Source organism: Elgaria multicarinata, chromosome 7, assembly GCF_023053635.1.
Source record: "Elgaria multicarinata webbii isolate HBS135686 ecotype San Diego chromosome 7, rElgMul1.1.pri, whole genome shotgun sequence".
NCBI lineage: Eukaryota > Metazoa > Chordata > Lepidosauria > Squamata > Anguidae > Elgaria > Elgaria multicarinata.
In genome coordinates, this window is record NC_086177.1 from 102,059,913 (window position 1) to 102,078,846 (window position 18,934).

Here is an 18,934-nt window from a genome sequence, read left to right on the forward strand (position 1 = left end):
CACCCAGAGAAAATAAAGAATTCAATTGAATAGCAGTGGAAAGGTTACAGGAAGATATGGGCAAACAGGAGTAGGGCATTCTAAATGGCATGGTCTCCCTTCCACACATGGATCAGGGCACAGTTGCAGGAAGATTAAAGTCAAAAGCTCAGCAGGGCAAAAGCCTGTCAGAAAAGAAATATCTTTGCACTGAGGCAGAAGGCAATCTGGGGGGTAGTGGGCTGTCCTTGACAAGAAATCATTGATTTCTACAATGCAGTTCTTTCTATGATTTATACCTTGAATGGCATTCCATCCAATGAACCTCTTTTTCCAGTTATTTAAATGCACAGATTTGAAGGCTGACTAGAACTTAGATACTTAGTAATGCAGTAACTTTAAGGAAGGATGTCAGAAGAAAGTGTATTAGCTGAACTAAAATACTATAACGTCATCATAATTTCGTTAATTTAAATGTTAAAAATGTGAGAAAACTTTTGTGCCTCACTATCAAATGCACAAGTTTCTGTTCTTCAATATGCAAGTTATCTGGAGGCAATTTTGGGATGGATGATGGCAAAAGAGCTGAAGCTTAATCCAGATAAAATAAAGAGGCTGTGGGTGGGGAAATCTGCTGATTGGGATGGAAATGGGATTGCACTCTTCCTGATTGACCAGGTGCACAAATTGGAGGTTTTTCTGGACTTCGCATTACCTACGGAGATGTAGGTGCCATGGATGGCCAGGAGTGTCTTTTATCAGCCCTGGCTGATTTGCCAGCTGTTACTTGAAGAAAGCAGACCCTGGTTAATTCATGCCATGATTACACCTAGGCTACGTTACTGTGTAATATGCACCATGTGAAGGTACCTCTGAAGACCATTCAGAAGTTTCAGTTGGTATAGAATGCAGATGCCTGTTTGTTCATGACGGTTAGTGATCACAGCATACAACAATACTTGTGTACCAGCTGCAAGATATGTCCTTGAAGCTGCCCTCTGATTTACAACCTCATAAATCTTCTGTGGGAAACCTGAGAAGGAGGAAGACTTTGCAGGGGAGGGGGCTCAAGGGTGTCACCCAGGTTATGATGCCACCTGAAAAGGGCAGTAAAGAGATGCCCCCTCAGACATAGTGCTCAGGTTGTCTGAACTTGGCACTATAAGAGAATCAAGTGATCACTGTCACCTGATCTGAGATTGTGAAGCAAAATGGAGAAGATGGCCTTTAATTTATTAAAGTGTTTTTATCTTAACTTTTGGCTTAATGAGTTTGCAAGGCAGCTTACAAATGTAGTTTAAAAATGCAATATGAAAACAATGCTATACATAAAATGAATACAAAGGAACAAACTGCCGAAACCCAAGCCAGAGTCTATAGTCAAACAGCCTCCTTGGTCAATTGTCGAATAGCTAGGAAAACAGGACTGAAATTAACCTCCCTCCTGATGGTTACCCACAGACTTTCTTGCTAGTATCTAAAAGGGCTTTTCCCACACCACCATACATTGTACTTTGCAGTAGAGGAAGCTGGTGCATGTGCGCTATCATTGCTATTAGGAATGTTAGGAGCACAGCCCACTGGTACAATGCTAGGGATGGTGTATATTATCCAATCTTTTCTTTCTGGTAAAACAAAACCATGGATCCTTTTACCCTTTAGCTTTGTCAGTGTTCTTGAGCTGCTCCACTTTGTCTAAGTAGTCCACTATGTGCGCACCACGGCAGTTCTACAAAAGATCCTAATATTCCAGTGTTGTTCAAATACACATTTGTAATCGAAGACTCAATATTATGCACTGAAAAAATTCAGTGGCAAACAGACAGGGTCAATCCCTACCATCACAACCATTAGATACCATCTGCTTATTGACTGCATACATTATGTTCTTAGATATACATGTAACACATTTTAGGTGTATACTGTAATAAATGTAGAGTTCAGCCCATAGCAAACACATTTTGTCTGAGATTCTCACCTCTTTCTGGTCAAGCTGTAATGAGGATTTTATCAAGTCTCTAAGTGCAGTGAGCTGTTTCTTTTCTTCATCTTGTGTCTGCTTTATCTAGAGTAAAACCATTCCCAATTACTTTGTTGTTCAAAAGCCCTATTATTTTAATTAACATGAATCCATCCTGAAGTTTAAGAATAGCACATATATATTACATATTTTCCTTCTACCTCAGAGAAAGTGTTCAAACTATCTGAAGACCATCACACAAGGTAAGAAACAGTCTGGCAGGACATAAGTGAATTCCTGCTCACTTCACAGTAATTATGAGATGGGTACTGGGATTAATTTCTGACACAGTCCTCTGGGATCCTTCTGAAAGAGCAGCACTTCCTTACTCTCCTTCAGCATATATTCAGACTCAAGTGGGAAGTTTGTTCAGTCCTCTCCCTGAAATAACCAGTCATTTTAAGGGGGAGTTTGATGTTCCTATGGGTTGGTCATAAAAGGCAGGAATTCCATAGGTTGTGAAATACACCTTCCCTCACCAATTACTTTTATGTTCAGGGCTCTAAGGGCAGCTGGGTATGGAGTGAAGTTTAGCTCAGGTGCAGAGGATGGGGAGAGGTGCTTTGTCCTCATGTTTCCTTCTTCACAGAAATCCCTTATTATTTATTTTTCATTGGCATTTATATATCCCCTCATTCCCTAAAAAGCCATCAAGACTGTGCACAGCAATTTAAAACTGTAAAACCTTAAAAATAGTAAGAAAAAGGTTAAAACAATAAACCATTTTTTAAAAAAAAACCTACAGAATTTTAGAAAGCTAAATTAAAAAACCCCCACACATTTTCACACCATTTCCAAAAGCCAAGAGACTGGAGACGAATCATAGTTCTTGAGGAAGTGCATTCCGTAGTTTGGGAGCAACAGAGGAGAAAGCCCTTTCACATAAGTCCAGGAAATGGGTCTCCATGGGAAAGAATGCCCTCAAAAGGAAGTCTTATGCAGATTAATACCAGGGAAAGTTCATGGCAGGACAAGCAGTTTCTTAGATATTTATTTATTTAGCGTTTAAAGGGTTAAAATCAAAACTTTGAATTGAGTCTTGAAAGCAACTGACAACTAGTGCTGTTTTTCAACTTGATATAACCAAGGTATGCATCACCAATGGCAAGACAGATCAGCTTAGGAAGAGTGGCAGCTGGTACACCAAGTATAATTGTAAAAATACACCCCTATTGACTGCTGCCACCTGAAGATCCAGCAACAGTGAAAGATCAAGGAGCATTCCCAAGCTGTGAACTCCCACCAGAACAGGTTGAATCCTGACCTCCAAAGTCAAACTTTCTATTGACCAACAATACATCTGGTCTTGTCTGCTGGGTTTTACCTCAACTTGTTCATCCTCATCCATCCCATTATCAGACCCTGGCAATGTTCAAGTGATTTTGAATGTTTCCTTGGTGTTAGGTAACAAAGAGCAATAGAGCTGGGTGTTAGCAGCATATTGTGGCACCTAACTCCAAAGCTTTCAGAGGTTTCATGTACATGTTAAATAATGTAGGGGACAAGACAGAACCCTGCTGGAGGCAAATGGCAATGGAATTGAACACTAATCCCACAACACTATTCTCTGGACCTGACCAGACAGAAAGGATAAAAACTACTGCAAAATAGTATCCCTAAGGAACTGCCCTGCCAGGCAGTCCATGGGTAATGGGACTGAAAATTGTTGAGAGATCCAGGAGAACAAATAGGGTTGTGTTCCCCACATCTAGTTCCTGGCATAGGGCATCCTCCAAGGCAAACAAAGCAGTCTCCATCCTAGATCCCAGTCAAAAGCCTGACTGAAATGAATCCAGGTAAATCAGTATCATCCAGACACCACCATCTTCTTGATCACCTTACCCAAGAATGGTACATTTGAAACTAGACTGTAGTTAGCTCCTGGGTAAAGGGAAAGTTTCTTTAGTAAAAGTGTTATTGCTGGCTCATTTAAGCAAGAGGGAGCAATCTCCTCCCATAAAGAGACATTAAACACTTCCCCTAGTCATGGAAGCAATCCCATATTGGCCCATTTAATCAGCCAAAATGGGCAAGTGTCAAATACACAAGTGGTGGCCTCATCTCTCTCAATATTGTGCCCACCTTGTCCAGAGACATGGAAGAAAATTTAGCACACTAAACCAAACACTCAGGCACAATTCAACAGACATAGGGAATATTTTGAAGGCTCACCAAAGCTATCTAGCTAAAGGATCCCATGGAGGAAGAAGTTAAAGGGAGAGAGAGAACAACTCATATAAGATTCTCAGTCTGTTTCCTCTAGGCATTGTATGATCCATCACAGGGGCTAGGTCAGGAGGACAGAGTTTTTGGTGCCTATTAACACCTAGAAGATAGGATAATATAACATAGAGGCAAGGCTTCTTTTTCAGTCTGACGGCTACATTGCCCCAACAGAAATCCTTCGAAGGCCACGTTTCATTATCTCTCACAAAGACATGTGTACACCCCACCCATGTTCCATTTTCACTTGTGGCCACTGTCCCATTATCTTTCTTTCTGTCTGTCTGTCTGTCTGTCTGTCTCTCTCTCACACACACACACACACATTTGTGAAGGTAATTTTCTGAATTAATATGCTCAAGAGAAATCTTCCATTTTTATCCTTTAATTCACATCCTCAAATAGTTACCAAAACAGGCAAGAGTCCTATCATTAATGACTTACATTATATAAATCAGCAGCCAGTTTTTCAATATATTGTTTTAGTTTATCAGCTGTCTTCAAGCCATCTTGGAAGAAACTATAATGGAAAATGCTTGTGATTTATCAGCAATATATGAAATGTTTCAAAACCACCAGAAACGTTAAAGTTTTATCAAGTTAAAGAAGTTTATCACTCTTCTTTACCCCATTCAAAAATACAGAGTAAACATCTGCTTATCATTTGACAGCTATAGTAATGAATTACTTCAGACATTTGAAATTTACATTTTAAACCCGTCATTTTTACTTTTCCAGCATAAAAATAAGTAGATACTTTATTCAGAGATGCACTGATTTTGTCTATCAACTATGACTCATCATTCAGTAATTATGATACAGCTTCACAGAAGCGTAACAAATGTGTGAGGCCACTGTAAATATATGTGTACAGGAATCCTATGAAGGTTGGATCTAGTTGAATAGACTCATACACTTTTTAGCACTCTGAAAATAAGTAATCAATTGATGAATTGAAGGGCTTGTACACTCTGGTAATCCTCTATTGTTCTCCTCATAATACTGGAAGAAAAGAAAAGGAAAGGAAAGGAAAGGAACCTCTTATGCAAGCACCTGAGTCATTGCTGACTCCTAGAGGAACGCCTGCTTTCGCTGACGTTTTCTTGGCAGACTTTGTAGCAGGGTAGTTTGCCATTGCCTTCCCCAGTCGCAGTTACCTTTCCCCCAGCTAGCTGGGTATTCATTTTACCGACCTCGGAAGGATGGAAGGCTAGTCGACCTGAGCCGGCTGCCTGAGAACCAGCTTCTGCTGCGATCGAACTCAGGCCGTGGGGAGTTTCAGCTGCAGTAACTGCCGCTTACCACTCTGTGCCACACAAGGCTTCTATGTAGATGAAAGGCCTAGGTAAAATCTTGGAGATAGCATCACTTGAAAATACCTCAACGCTTTCTTCATATCAATTCACAACCTGTTGGATTCAGGTTGTGATGAATATTTGTCAATAAAATGTTGTTCAATATGAACCTATTCAACAATGTGGGTTTGATTGAATCATGGCTGTTCACCAACAGAACAGAGTTTCCCTTCCCCCCTACATGATTCCCCCCAAATCTTTTTTGGAGAGTCGGGACACTCTTCAGTGTAGATTTGGGACATGCACAGGGGGAAGAGAGCAAAAGGAAGCCTCACTGCACAAGCAGAAGTCCACCCATGCAATGTTAGATTTACCACCGTATTTTTACATATACCAAATACATTTTAAATAGCTAAAACTGTTCACTAAGCTCGCCTTCTTTTCTTTCTGGAATATGCAAATTTGACCTTCCACGAGGGAGTTTTAAGTTCCTTAGTTATTAGTAACAGCTAATAAAGCCTTCATAAGTCTCTTTTGACTGAATTGGAGCTGAAATAATTTTATTTCATTTTTCAAAGTAGACAAATCTTAACATAAAAGCAGATGACATCACCAAGACAAGAAAAGGATGTTCAATTTTAACTGATATATAGTAGCTAAATAGCCAAAGGATTATACTTACTTGCACTGCGCATGATAATACTTTATAAGATTCTGTAGAAGGTCCACACCTTTTTTTGTCTTGATTTCATTAACCTTAATGAGATACTGTGAAAACAAAAAAACAAAGCTCAGTAGATAATTATATACTGGGACTTCAGCTGTGTTCAAATACAGGTTCTATTTCAGATCTATTTTAACAAATTCAGCAATTATCTTGGAGGCTGACATTTGAAAGCATTCAACAAATACAGTGATTAGAAACTTGGTATGTACATAATAGATTAATATGGCATGGTAAGCTTAAATTTATTTAGAAATTAAAACAAACACCATACTAAACCATTCTTTCCAAATTGTTTGAAGCTGTTAAGTTTTCTCACCACTTAAAATCAAAAACTGCTGCTACACATTCAACAGCTTTTCTAACTATAGTGAAGGAAGGAAATGCTCCGAGACAATATTTCTGAAGGTATTTCCACTGAAGCAATCTCTAAGCACATTCAGAAGTAAAGCCAGACGATTTAGCATTTGTACATGAGCAGCTGTAAATCTGAGGTTTGGATACATCAGGTGACTAGATGAAAAGGATTACAGGGCTCCTGTATTTTTAACAGTTGTCTAGAAAAGGGAACTTCACCAGGTGCTGCACGGATACAAACAATACCTGCTGAAATTCCTTTTATACAATTGTGATACAGGAGCCCTGTCCTTCTTTCCATAGGGTTACCTAGGATACACCCCTCACACGCTGCAATATCTGAACCAAATTTCAGTTTCACAGCAAACTACAGTAGTCCATACTGCCTCTGATTCTGGAGTTAGTATTATAGCCACCATGATAGCTTTGTCGCTGGTGTCATGGTCCTCCACAAAAGATTCAGATTTGCAACTGTTATTAAAGCAACCATACAACTGCTTTTCACTTTCCCAAATTCAGTCTATAGGTGAGGGCAACCACCTCTTTTGGTCTGAGGGCTGAATTACACTTCCAGATGAAGCTGGCAGACCAGATGATGCCAGGGTGGGGCCTCACCCCAAAGACTTGCCCCTTTTATGGTGTCATTTATGAAGTTACTTACTTCACACATCTGGAGCTGAAATAGCCGTCTTTCTTTCTCCATTTCTTCTGCTATCTCAGCTCCAGTAATTTCTGTCCGTATCATCCCATGCTGTTTTGCATGTTCCCTTTTTTCCTTTTCAATTTTTGTGCTGTAATTGCAAAAGAATAATTCAAGAAACTTCTAACTTTGAAAATCATATCCAATGTAGAATTATACTAGTTCCATTAGCACAACAGTGATCCACATTCTCATAAATATTTTACAAGTTTCATTAAGAAACAGCCCCAAGCTACATCTACTTCTCCGATTCAAATTATCCTGCAATCGGCTCTGGTGATAAACAGTAGAAGGACAAGGGAATTTAGGAAGTCCGATGTAGATATGCCAAAAATGACTCAACACACCTATGTCAAATTTGCCTGAAGTTATTTTCTATGAGAATGCTCTTTAGGAGTACTGCAGTACTGAAAACACAGAGAGCAGAACTCTTAGTAGAATCACAAGATGATATTATAGCAACACTGAGAACAAAATATTAGATATAAGAATGGTGCCAATGGAAATACTCACTGGAGTTCCGCTAGCTTTATTTGAGTTTGCAGAATGACACCATTGGATATTGCCCTATTAGAGCAATCCTATAGTCCCGAAGAAAGTGCCCCAGGATCCGTAAGATATGGTGGATCCCCCTCCTGAAGGCATACATATTGTTACAAAGTCAGGAGAGGGAATCCAAAATTAGATTATTCCCCCACCCAGCTACTGGAGAAAAGTACCATGGTAGGTGTCCTTCCAAGGTTGCGACAGCAATGTCAGGAGAGCTTGAGGAAAACTGGATGGGATGGTGGGAAAGGTGGGAGAATGAGAGGCCAGGATCCTAAAGCCCCCGCCCTGTTGTCCATATCACCTACAAGCTGAGAGGCTCGTCTAGCTGAACGTAAAGGAGGAATTGGAGGTGTTTCTGCCTCTGTCCTCCCACCAGCCCCCACCTTCTGCTGCCAAGAGATAGGATAAACACACATCTCCAAAAGTGTAGCTCTCTGCTTATTGAATGGCAGTCCCTTGGGACTGTACTCTAAATGTGTTTCTTAAAATTAACATAATTAATGTTCATCCCAAGTCATTTGTAATCTCTGTTCACGTGGAGATCACGTTCCCTTTTCTTTTGATTTCCAATGGTAGTAATGTTCTGCTTGCTGTGTGCTCAGGGGCTACAAGCAAACAAGCAGCTCTCTTTAAATGTTTAGGAAAACCACGGGTGGGTTTTTCAACAGCTACTACGCAAAAGTTTGTGTGAATGAAAGCTCAGAAAGTTGAGAATGTGCACATGCTGCCTAATGCACTTTGGACTGCTGTTTCTGAATGCAAAAGAGTAAAGTAAATGCTTTTCTATTTTATATTCAGAAACAGAAAAATAAAAGAAAATGACAGACATCCTCAGGAGAGCTCAAGGCAGGAAAGTAAGTAAGTCGTACATGCTAACATTACACAATTGGTTACCCAGCCAAGTGAATACTTACAATTTTGTCTCATAATCCTTCCAGGCTTTGTCAAAGGGCTTTTTTAGATCCTTAGGAAAGAGAAAATGCACATAAAATGGCTTTCTGACACTGTTATGTTAAAATGTATATACTTAAGATATCATTCTAAGAGTATAAACTTTTTTAAGAAAAGGGAAAAAAGCTTTCATTTTTAAATGAAAGTATTTCTTTCTCAGGAATCTTAAGGAATATATTTCAAGTTATGAAGAAGGAACATGAAATATAAGCATGCAATTACAGTTAAACTCTAAAGAATTCCATGCATATGTGATAGTATCATCAGATAAGCACTGATGGGAACGCAGCAAAAGCCCAAGTAACAACACTAACAATTCTGTAATAATCAAATCTAAACACTTACCCCTTTGACTCCTTTCAAATCTCCTTTTAAAAGAGAATCTAATGTGAAGATGACATTGTGGCTCAAGCCTTGGAGCTACGAATAAAAAGCAGTAATATTCAATATTTGAAATTATGGACTTAAATGAGCTACAAAATCTTTTCTTGCTTTGTTTCTACAGAGACGTTTACACCAACAGCAGAAGTTTTAAATTATCCCCTAACTTTAGTATTTGCCAAACTTCATTTCATGAGGTTTTTATCCAGAAGTAAGAAAGCTCCACCAATGCATGACAAAGAGAGAATTTCTCTCCGAAAGGTACTTTAGTCTACTCAAATAAAAATAACCTTGTAAAGCATTATGAAATTTACAGCTGTTTTAAAAGAATACTTTCCTTTAACTTTTTGAGAGAGAATACGTTATCTTTTTCACTTGGATAAAACTAGAACCTACTTCCACCTGAAAGTGTTAAAGAACAAAAAGGTGTAACACTTTTGAAAATGAAAATAATTGTTTTTGATTCTTTGTTTCTTAATTTTGTAGAGGTACTTTGTCCAGCTGCAAGCCAGTGCAATAGGAAAGATTAAATATGACAAGTGGAATCTTGTAAAGAGAGGGCTGGAATTGATGAATTGGAGAGCTGAGAGAACTGTATGTATGAAAAAGTATCACCCTGACCACTGGAAACTTGTTTCAAATATTTCTACAGTCTCCCAGACATCAGCAGACACAGCTTTTTTAAAAAAAGTATCTTCAAAAAGAGCAGAGGATCTAATGATGACAGCAATGTTCTACTCACAGTGCATCTGCTCACCAACCTCCACTATATCTACACACTGACAAAAATTATTTCAATAATCATTGTGAGTACAACCAGGCCATGCATTTATTTACAGCACTATATATACTTTGCATGCTTTCCTTTTTTACCTATAAAAGGAATATATTTAAAAGTACCTCAATATAGGACATTTCTTATGACCAGCAGCGAAAACATATGTGAGGTTAAGTATGGGGATATAAGGAACCTACACACCAGATAGTTCTGTCTTCTCTGATTTTCAGTGTTGGGTCTTTTCTGCTTCAAAACAGAAAGGACCATACCAAACACGGCAAATATGAATGAAATGGCCATGACTGACAGCTGAGGTGAAAATAAAATCCCTATAGGCTGGATCCATAAAAAAAAGTACATATTAAACAGCTAGCAGATGCTATTTAGACCATTATCAAATGACCCTTGGATTGCTTTAGGGTTATTTGAGGATTCTCTATCCCTCAAGCAAACCCTATCACCAGGGTTTGAAGGACACAACAAGTAACTGCAAGCTAGGCGCCCATGGGTGCCATGCAAAAGTGGCACCCATGGACGCCCGGCATGATGAGACAGCCCCCACAGGTAAATAGTTGGCTGTTGTGTTGTGTGAACCAAGTCAATGTATTTAATGGAAGGTACTGATTAGAATATCCAATTTACATATTAGTTGTTTCTAAATATAATTTTATATCTATCCTGTGAGTGGGTGTGTATATTTGAGAGTTTTTGCCCTCCCCATTCCCCCATTTTGAAATCCTAAAGAAATGAGAAGGGCACAAGCATAGACTGGGAGGAGAGGAGCACCGGTTAGCATCCCTTAATGACCCATCTGCATCCTCAACAGCATGTGTCTTATTTAAGGGATGATACTTTACTTACTCTGGTGGTGATGGCTCTCCTCTGACTTGGCTAAGGACAATTGCTGCCACAGTAAGCAAAAATTTGTTAACTTAATGATAGGTATTACTGCTGACAATGGGATAATTTTGGGGTAGCAATGGCTTATGGAGTCTACTCCTTTCTTCAGGACTCAAAAATAGATGGAGAGGAAATCTCATTTGCACATAATAAACTATGGTATATTGTTCCAGGAATGATCTCATGCAATCCTCAGGCTCTCACGAACCCCCTTCCCTTCCCTCTCTCATAGCTGCAAGGAAGGGATTGGGAGTGTCTGCTCCTGTTTAGACTAACCACAGTTTAGTTCTAGATCTATGTGTATTTAGATCTGGTTTCTGTTGAAATTCTTTTACCCGTTCAAGCAAAATACAGTCTTATGGGTACATAGGAAAATTAATTTTACAACACAAATTTGAGGGTATATACTAATAGAACCACTAATAGTATATGTTAAAAATGATTTAATCATTCACAAAGAAGCAAAACTCCTGTGCCTACATGAAATGGGTACACACGAAATTTCCCTCATTCTTGGGTACAGCTTAAATCTAAAGTACAATGCTGGCTTCCAAAAGATTTGGTATCTTTTTTCTAGGAGGGGACATTTTTTTACATGCAGATCACTATTTGTATAACAAATCATTAGGTTTTAACAATACTGATATAAAAGGTAAATATTCTGAAGAAACAGAACTTTAAAACTCCTTACCAGATTTTTCAGCAGCGTTGACAACTCCTTAGTAAGTGTAGAAAATTTTACAAAAGCAGTGCCAAGATCTGGATTATCTCTACTTAAGAAATTACTTCCAAATTTATCTAGTACTTGTGCATAGTTTTCTTCATTTTGGACATGTTCTGTAAAGGAAAAGTAAACAATTAGCATTTCTTGTGAAATAAATAATATTAACAACAACAAACAAACAAAATACAAATGTACAGAAGAGCGATTTTAGATCTGGCCTCCTGCTTGTTTTAGAGTATTATTAAGGATAACATTATCACACTTTTAGTAGGAGTTATTTTCCTGGCATGCCTTTGATCCTGAAATAAAGGCTGGAGTTCACTGAGTTAATTTCAGCACAAGAATTTGAAGAATGGCTTATAAATAAGAATTTAGTGCAAAAGCGACATCACCACCACAAGAATCTCTTGTAACAATGCAATGGTTTAATGTGAACGTATTAAATGTCACTGCCTATTTATACAACTAAGATGTACAAAGAACGCTGGAGCTACCAAGTTTTGATGCCACCATTTTAAAAAGGTAAATATTCTCCTTTGACTGAACGTCTTTACAGAATGTGGCAAAAGCTTACTGTTTGCGGGCAGTGATACAGTGTAAACAGTTAGAATGGTGAACTCTTTAATTTTGCTTTGAATAACTGAGGGCATGACTTTCAGTCTACAAAGTACAAATATAAAAACAATTAAATCCATCTTTTGACCATCTTAATAAGAGGAAAACTGTATTATTGATATAACAAGAAAATATTTCTTTACTGTATTTAACATAATGATGGTGCTCAAAATACATTGTAGTAGCACTAAAAGCAGCCGCCGCCACATACCAAAGAAAAGATACCAGGACACATTAGGGGTGGACAATTTCAGAGGGTGCGGGGGCCACTTACCACCAACCCCCTGAGGTACACCCCCTGAGGTACATTCCTGCTGCCACACCACCGAATTTGGTGGCGTGGCAGCAGCAGCAAAAACAAAAATCTGGCAGCTTGAAAAGCAGCTAAATTTGGCCTTTCTAAAGCTCTGTTGTGGTTTATCACTGAATTCTGGTAGCAAACCATAGCTTTTTTTTTGGTTTAGTTTATTTGTTGGTAGCAGCCACACAAAAGGACAGGCAAGATGGGACTATATTTATATTACCCCCACTATGGCATATTTATTTTTTAATATAAATATTTATGCCCTACACTTCCATTCTAAAATAGCCCAAGTGGCTGAATATAATAGGTGTGTTGCATAAACAATAAAGGATATAAAGAAGAAATAAGATTGATCTCTACAGTCAATAGTTTAATATTAGACTTAGTAAACAAGGCCAATTTTACTCCAAGAAAAATTTCTTTCATGCTGCTCCCTAGATGTCTGTGGGGTTCGGTGCACTGAATAATGAGATGGACATTGGAGATCCAGTGACAAATGCCTGTTAGTCCATAGGATTTACAGAATTATCATAAACTGCTAACTCACCATCTTATAAAATGGCTTTGAGGGGAAGTATAATACACTTAATTCACTAGACAATGTTGTAGGGGTGATAATGGTTCTTTACATTTTTATAACATTTTATACATTTTTAATAAATGTTTATCGTGCTTATGTTCCGCCAGTATAATTTCTGCCAAAAACTCAAGCAGTCAAGGGCCTATCAGTTTGGAAACAAAACAAGGCTACCCAAAATACTCTCTAGTATTCTTTCTAGTATACTCTCTAGATATACATTTACCACCAATGGATTTCACTTTTTAAAAAAATAAATAATAAATAAAAATGTATTCCTTAAAAAAAAAAAAAAAACCTCAAAGAAGAGCCAAAGTATTAAAAATTGTTCCATGCCTTATTTTGGGGGTGTGGGGGGGTGGAGAATCCAAGGTTAACTCTGCAACCATATGCATGGTAATAAGCCCCTCTGAGTTCAATGGGACTTAATACCAAGTAAAACTAGTGAAGAATCAGCTAAAAGTTTCAGGGGGGCCATTTCACAAACTGTTTCTCCTTGAATTACTCTGTCAATTTCACATTATTTCTCCCCAGCTCTAATGTATGCTTTCCTTTTTCTTTTTCTACCTACAGAGGGAATGTCTTTAAAAATATTCCCATAGATAATCTTCATTATGACTAGTATCCATGCCAATTTGTGAAGTTAAATATGGGAATATAGGAACCTGAGTGCTGGACAGCGGAATGTCGCCATGAAGTATCCAGGTTGTGGGCCTTCTCTGTAGCGGCACCCACCATCTGAAAAAACTTTCTTCGGGCAGTTAGAGAAGCTAAAAATGTTACATCTTTTAAATGCCTCCTGAAAACACACTTGTTTACCCAGGGTCTCCCTGGTCTGTAGGTAAATTAATTATGCTGCTCTATTTTACTGCTCCTTGATTTTTACTGTAATTGGAACTGTTTCTAATGCTGTATCTTACTGCTGTGTTTTAGTGCTGTGCTTTCAATATTTCACTTCAATATTGTGAACCGCTGAGAGATTTTATTATATTCAGCAGTATATAAATACCACAAATAAATAAATGGTTGACTAAAATGAAGAAAGGAAGGAAGTAAAGAAAGATGGATTCAGGTCATTTAGAAGACACCTGCATCAACTGCTTCAGCTTCAGACACTTCCCTCTCTTATATTTCCTTGCATTAAATTCTTATTTTGTTTGGCAAAACGCACTGAACAGGAATGGAAAATAATAAATCTGTCACTTTATTCTGTATGATATGACAGCTGAACTTGCTAAGTTCTAGTACAACTGGTCAATTATTTATGTCAAACTGTATAGGATTATTTATTATGTTAGACAGCACAGGATTTCTCCATCTTGTTCACAGCATGAACTTTTTTTTAGAATATAGGGATTAGACATTAAATGAAAGTTAATATGATGTATGCAAACACCTCTGCAGAGAAACCAGTATGTTTGATGTCACATTTGCTTTAGTTTAGAATAATATATAAGGGAGACATAATTTCTAATCTAGTAAACTCTATATATTCTCCAGGAAATTTCATTAGATATTGACATAAAAACAGCAAGCTGTCTTTGTAGATGCTGACATAGCTATTGGATGGATCAGATGGTTGAATGCAGTCTCCTTCCTCACTCTCTCAACAATTCCATTTCCATGATTTATTCACTTGTTCCAAATATTAGCTCTCATTGTTTAAATCAGTATGCCCAACTATATACAAACTGTCCAAAAAATTAACTGCTCCTGTCAAGTAGACAACTCAGTCGCTTTAAAGAGCTTTTGATTGACACAGAGTCATGCAACAACCAATCTGTGGAATAGCTGCACATTTCTCATCTATTAGTTTTAGCATTGAATAGAATAGAATAGAATATTTATTTCTTACCCGCCTCTCCCTCTGGATTGAGGTGGGGAACAACATTAAATAAAAAATCACAATAAAATGCATAAAACTGGTTAAAAACGTATAAAACTGATACAATATTAAAATAACAATTGGACATGTTAAAAAAACATCTGGGTAGGCCTGCCAGAAAAGATATGTCTTTATGGCTTTCTTAAACTTGTCAAGACTATTAAGTCAATGAATCTCTCCTGGCAGGCCATTCCAGTTTGGAAGCAGCGGAAGAGAAGGTCCTTTGGTTAACAGTTGTCAGACTAGGTTTGGCTGACTGAAGTAAATTCTTCCCAGAGGACCTAAGTGCGCAGGGTGGATTGTATGGGAAAAGGCGATCCTGCAGGTAACCTGGACCCAAACCATAAAGGTAATAACCAACACTTTGTACTTTGCCCGGAAGCTAATTGGCAGCCAGTGAAGTGATTTTAAAGTTAGTGTAATATGGTCAACCCAAAGTGGACTGGTGACCAACCTGGCTGCTATATTTTTAACTAGTTGAAGTTTCCGGACTGGGTACAAAGGTAGCCCTATGTACAGCGCATTGCAGAAGCTGAGCCTTGAAGTTACTAGTGCATGCACTACTGTCTTTAGGTCTTCCAACTCTAGGAATGGACGCAGCTGGCATATCAACCAAAGCTGATAGTAGGCACTCCTGGCTGTCGCATCTATCTGGGCTGCCATTTGGAGCGACAGATCCAGAAGCACCCCCAAGCTGCGAAAGCAGTCTTTCAGAGGGAGTGTAACCCCATCCAGAACTGGCTGACACACTTCCAAACCCAGGTTAGGGCCTTTGACAGTAAGCAACTCCGTCTTGACTGGATTCAGCTTCAGTTTGTTTTTCCTCATCCAGCCCATTACCACCTCCAAGGATTCATTCAGAGGAGACACACTATCCTTAGCTGACGCTGCTGTTGAAGTCATAGAGAAATATATTTGGGTATCATCAGCATACTGATAGCACCCCGCCCCATGTCTCCAGATGATCTCTCCCAGCGGTTTCACGTAGATGTTAAACAGCACTGAGGATAGGATGGCACCTTGTGGTACGCCATACAACAGCTCCTTCTTTGAGGAGCAGCTATCCCTAAGCAGCACCATCTGGAACCTATACGAATGGTAGGGCTCACTGAAGCAGAGTGTCCCCAATTCCCAACCCCCTCAGGCATTCCAGAAGGATACCATGGTCAATGGTACTGAAAGCCGCTGAAAGGTCCAAAAGTACCAGCAGAAACACACTTCTCCTTTCAATACTCAAGCATAGATCATCCACTAAGGCGAACATAGCAGTCTCAACTCCTATCCTGCCCTGAAGCTGGTTTGAAATGGGTCTAGAAAATCTGTATCATCCAAGATTGCTTGGAGTTGGAAGGCAACTGCCCTCTCAATCACCTTGCCCGAAAATGGGAGATTTGATACTGCTCTGTGATTCTTAAAGTCCAGCGGGTCGAGGGAGAGCAGTTTTAGAAGCGGCCATACCACCACTTCTTTTCAAACATGGTGGTAAACTCCCCACCCTGAGAGATGCATTAATGATATGTTGTAGTTGTTGTCTAACTGCATCTCCTCCCTGGGCAACCAGCCAAGAAGTACAGGGATCAAGAGGCAAGTTGTCCTCCTCACTCATCCAAGCAGCTTGTCCACGTCCTCAGTACTCAACAACTGAAACGGATCTAATGTAATCCTACTCACAGAGTTGTTGGGCATTCCACTGTCAGCTTCCGCTATAATGATGGTGTCTAAGTTGGCTCTTATCCAAGAGATTGCATCTGGAAATGATTGTTAAAAGCATCACAGCGAACTACTGAAGGCTGTAAGATCGGGTTCAAGGGGGAAGGTGTCTGAATTAGAACCCTCACCACCCTGAACAGTTCTGCTAGACATGAATTCACAGACGCAATGCGCACAGAGAAGAAAGCTGTCTTCGCTGCACATATTGCCACCCAATAGGATTGACACAGGGTCATGCAGCAACTAATCTGTGGTATAACTGCACATTTCTCATCTATTATTTTTAGCACTGACCCCTTGTTTTTGAGGAAGGAAAATTTACTGATATGGAATTGTTTCAAACAATTCATAAAAAGATATTGAAAGTGGTGCATTTTACTGCCACTATATTGCGACATCCTTGATGTTATTGGAAAAAGCTTGCTTACACACTCCACTGCTTAAAATAGAAGCGGTATTTTTTGAACTCCTGATACACATACTCAATTTGGTAGTTAAATTCGGAACCATGGTAGGAGGGAAACAGTAAAAGAGACTCTTAAAATGCCATGAAGATTTTTTTTAAAAAAACTAGGAATATAAACAAAAGCACATGAAGATGACTTAAAAATAAATTATGCTAAGCAGTTTAAAAGAACCTCTTTAATTTAAGTACTTCATTTACAGTGGTTATTTTCTTTGGAAAAGTTCATATCTTATGAAAAATATTCTAGGAATGTACTTTATTTCCCCATTACACTGCGCACCCTATTGTTTTTTCTTCCCAATTCTTACATTACATGGTGATATATTTGAAACGAGTAAGAAAGCCATGGAATGCAACATCTTGCTTAATACAAATACAAACACATAAAAACTGTAGCCACTCTAGTGTAGGAAAAATGAAAGGGGGCAGGGCAAAGAGGAAATGACAGAAGTCAAAACTAATGAATGCATAAAGAAAAAAATGTTCACTCTCTCAAAATGCTAAACTCATGGTCATCCAATTCACAAACAGCAAAAAAAATAGGGCGAAAAGGAACTACATGTTCACAGCATGCATCAATCTGTAAACCCATTGGCAGTGGATGAGATGGCAGTGGTAAGACCATTACAGTTTTACAGGATGAATACATAAGAATAGGTCTGCCAGTCATGAGGGTAACAATATTCAGTCTTAACATAGAGCTTTTCCTAAGGCTCACCTCAGACAATTACTGGAACAAGGGTTGGGGACTAATCTTTGTTAAAATGAAGACAGGCATGCTATTAAACTCACACTGGCAACCCTAATTAAGACGAGGTTCTTAACAGGAGTTCAGGAGTTAGTGTCAACCAGAGTTAGCAACAGTCACACCTAAAGATGAAGCCAGGTAGAGTGGGCTGGTCTGGGAGAGAACACACCCTTTCAGCCTCTCTCCAAACTTATACCCTGGTTTCTATTACATCTGAACCTCACTTACGTAATGAAAGGCTTCACATATATTATCCTTACAACACAACATCCCAAGTAAGGCAAGTCAGTATTATTAACCAAATATTACGAAGGTGAAGACAGAGAAGACTTACCTCAGGCCACACATCTGCACATAACAGTAAGCAATAATTCTAGAGAATCCTGCTTTATCATTCACTAGCAGCATGCTGATGCATGATGACCAATCACTCCTGCTTGGCTCCTCCCACCAGCATGAGCAGCTCATGTAACCAGAAACAAATCAAGTAGTATTATGGTTTAGGTCTGTTGCTGTCCTAATCAGCTAGAATCTGAAGCCAGGGTTTTGTAGTTGGTTTCCAATTACTGGCTTATTTGGGAGCCTCTGTTAGTGTTCCCCTCCCAAAATGACTCAGAATTCAATTAATTTTTTTGCCTCCTGGTTAGTTTCTGATCACTTTAGTCACTGCCGCTGAGAGTGGATTGGCAGCGCACACCAGCATACTGCTCATGACTGACAAACTAGGATTCTCTGGATTTCTTGCTTACCATTATATGCAATCACAGACAGAAAGTTCACAGCAGTACTGAGATATGAACCAAAGATTTCTGAGCTCAAAATATGCACTCTTAAATCACTATGGTGATTAAGATGATTGTCGAAGTAATCATTTAACTTGAGAATCAAGAGTAGAATCTCAATTTTCAGAAACCATATACCTCTGATAATTAATTTTTACTGATAATTAATTTTTAAAAATGGATATCACTATCAAACTCTACTTGTAGTCCTCATTTAGACTTTGGCCTGGCCATTGTTTTTCTTTCCAAGATCATGGCTATAGCCC

The 18,934-nt window shown here is 38.8% G+C and overlaps 1 protein-coding gene across 2 annotated transcripts in view; it reads right to left on the minus strand.

Annotated features, from left to right (window-relative positions):
* Window positions 1-18,934, minus strand: part of ASAP1 (ArfGAP with SH3 domain, ankyrin repeat and PH domain 1) — a 156,040-nt gene that overhangs the window by 57,591 nt on the left and 79,515 nt on the right. Inside the window, exons 4-10 of one of the 2 annotated variants that reach the window (XM_063131140.1) lie at window positions 11,549-11,694; window positions 9,144-9,218; window positions 8,762-8,811; window positions 7,260-7,389; window positions 6,200-6,285; window positions 4,667-4,742; window positions 1,958-2,044 (exon numbers count right to left, since the gene is read on the minus strand). In XM_063131140.1, the coding sequence (XP_062987210.1) occupies window positions 1,958-2,044; window positions 4,667-4,742; window positions 6,200-6,285; window positions 7,260-7,389; window positions 8,762-8,811; window positions 9,144-9,218; window positions 11,549-11,694 (650 nt within the window). Of the gene's footprint in view, window positions 1-1,937; window positions 2,045-4,666; window positions 4,743-6,199; window positions 6,286-7,259; window positions 7,390-8,761; window positions 8,812-9,143; window positions 9,219-11,548; window positions 11,695-18,934 lie in introns of both variants that reach the window. The other variant, XM_063131139.1, reaches the window with a different exon arrangement.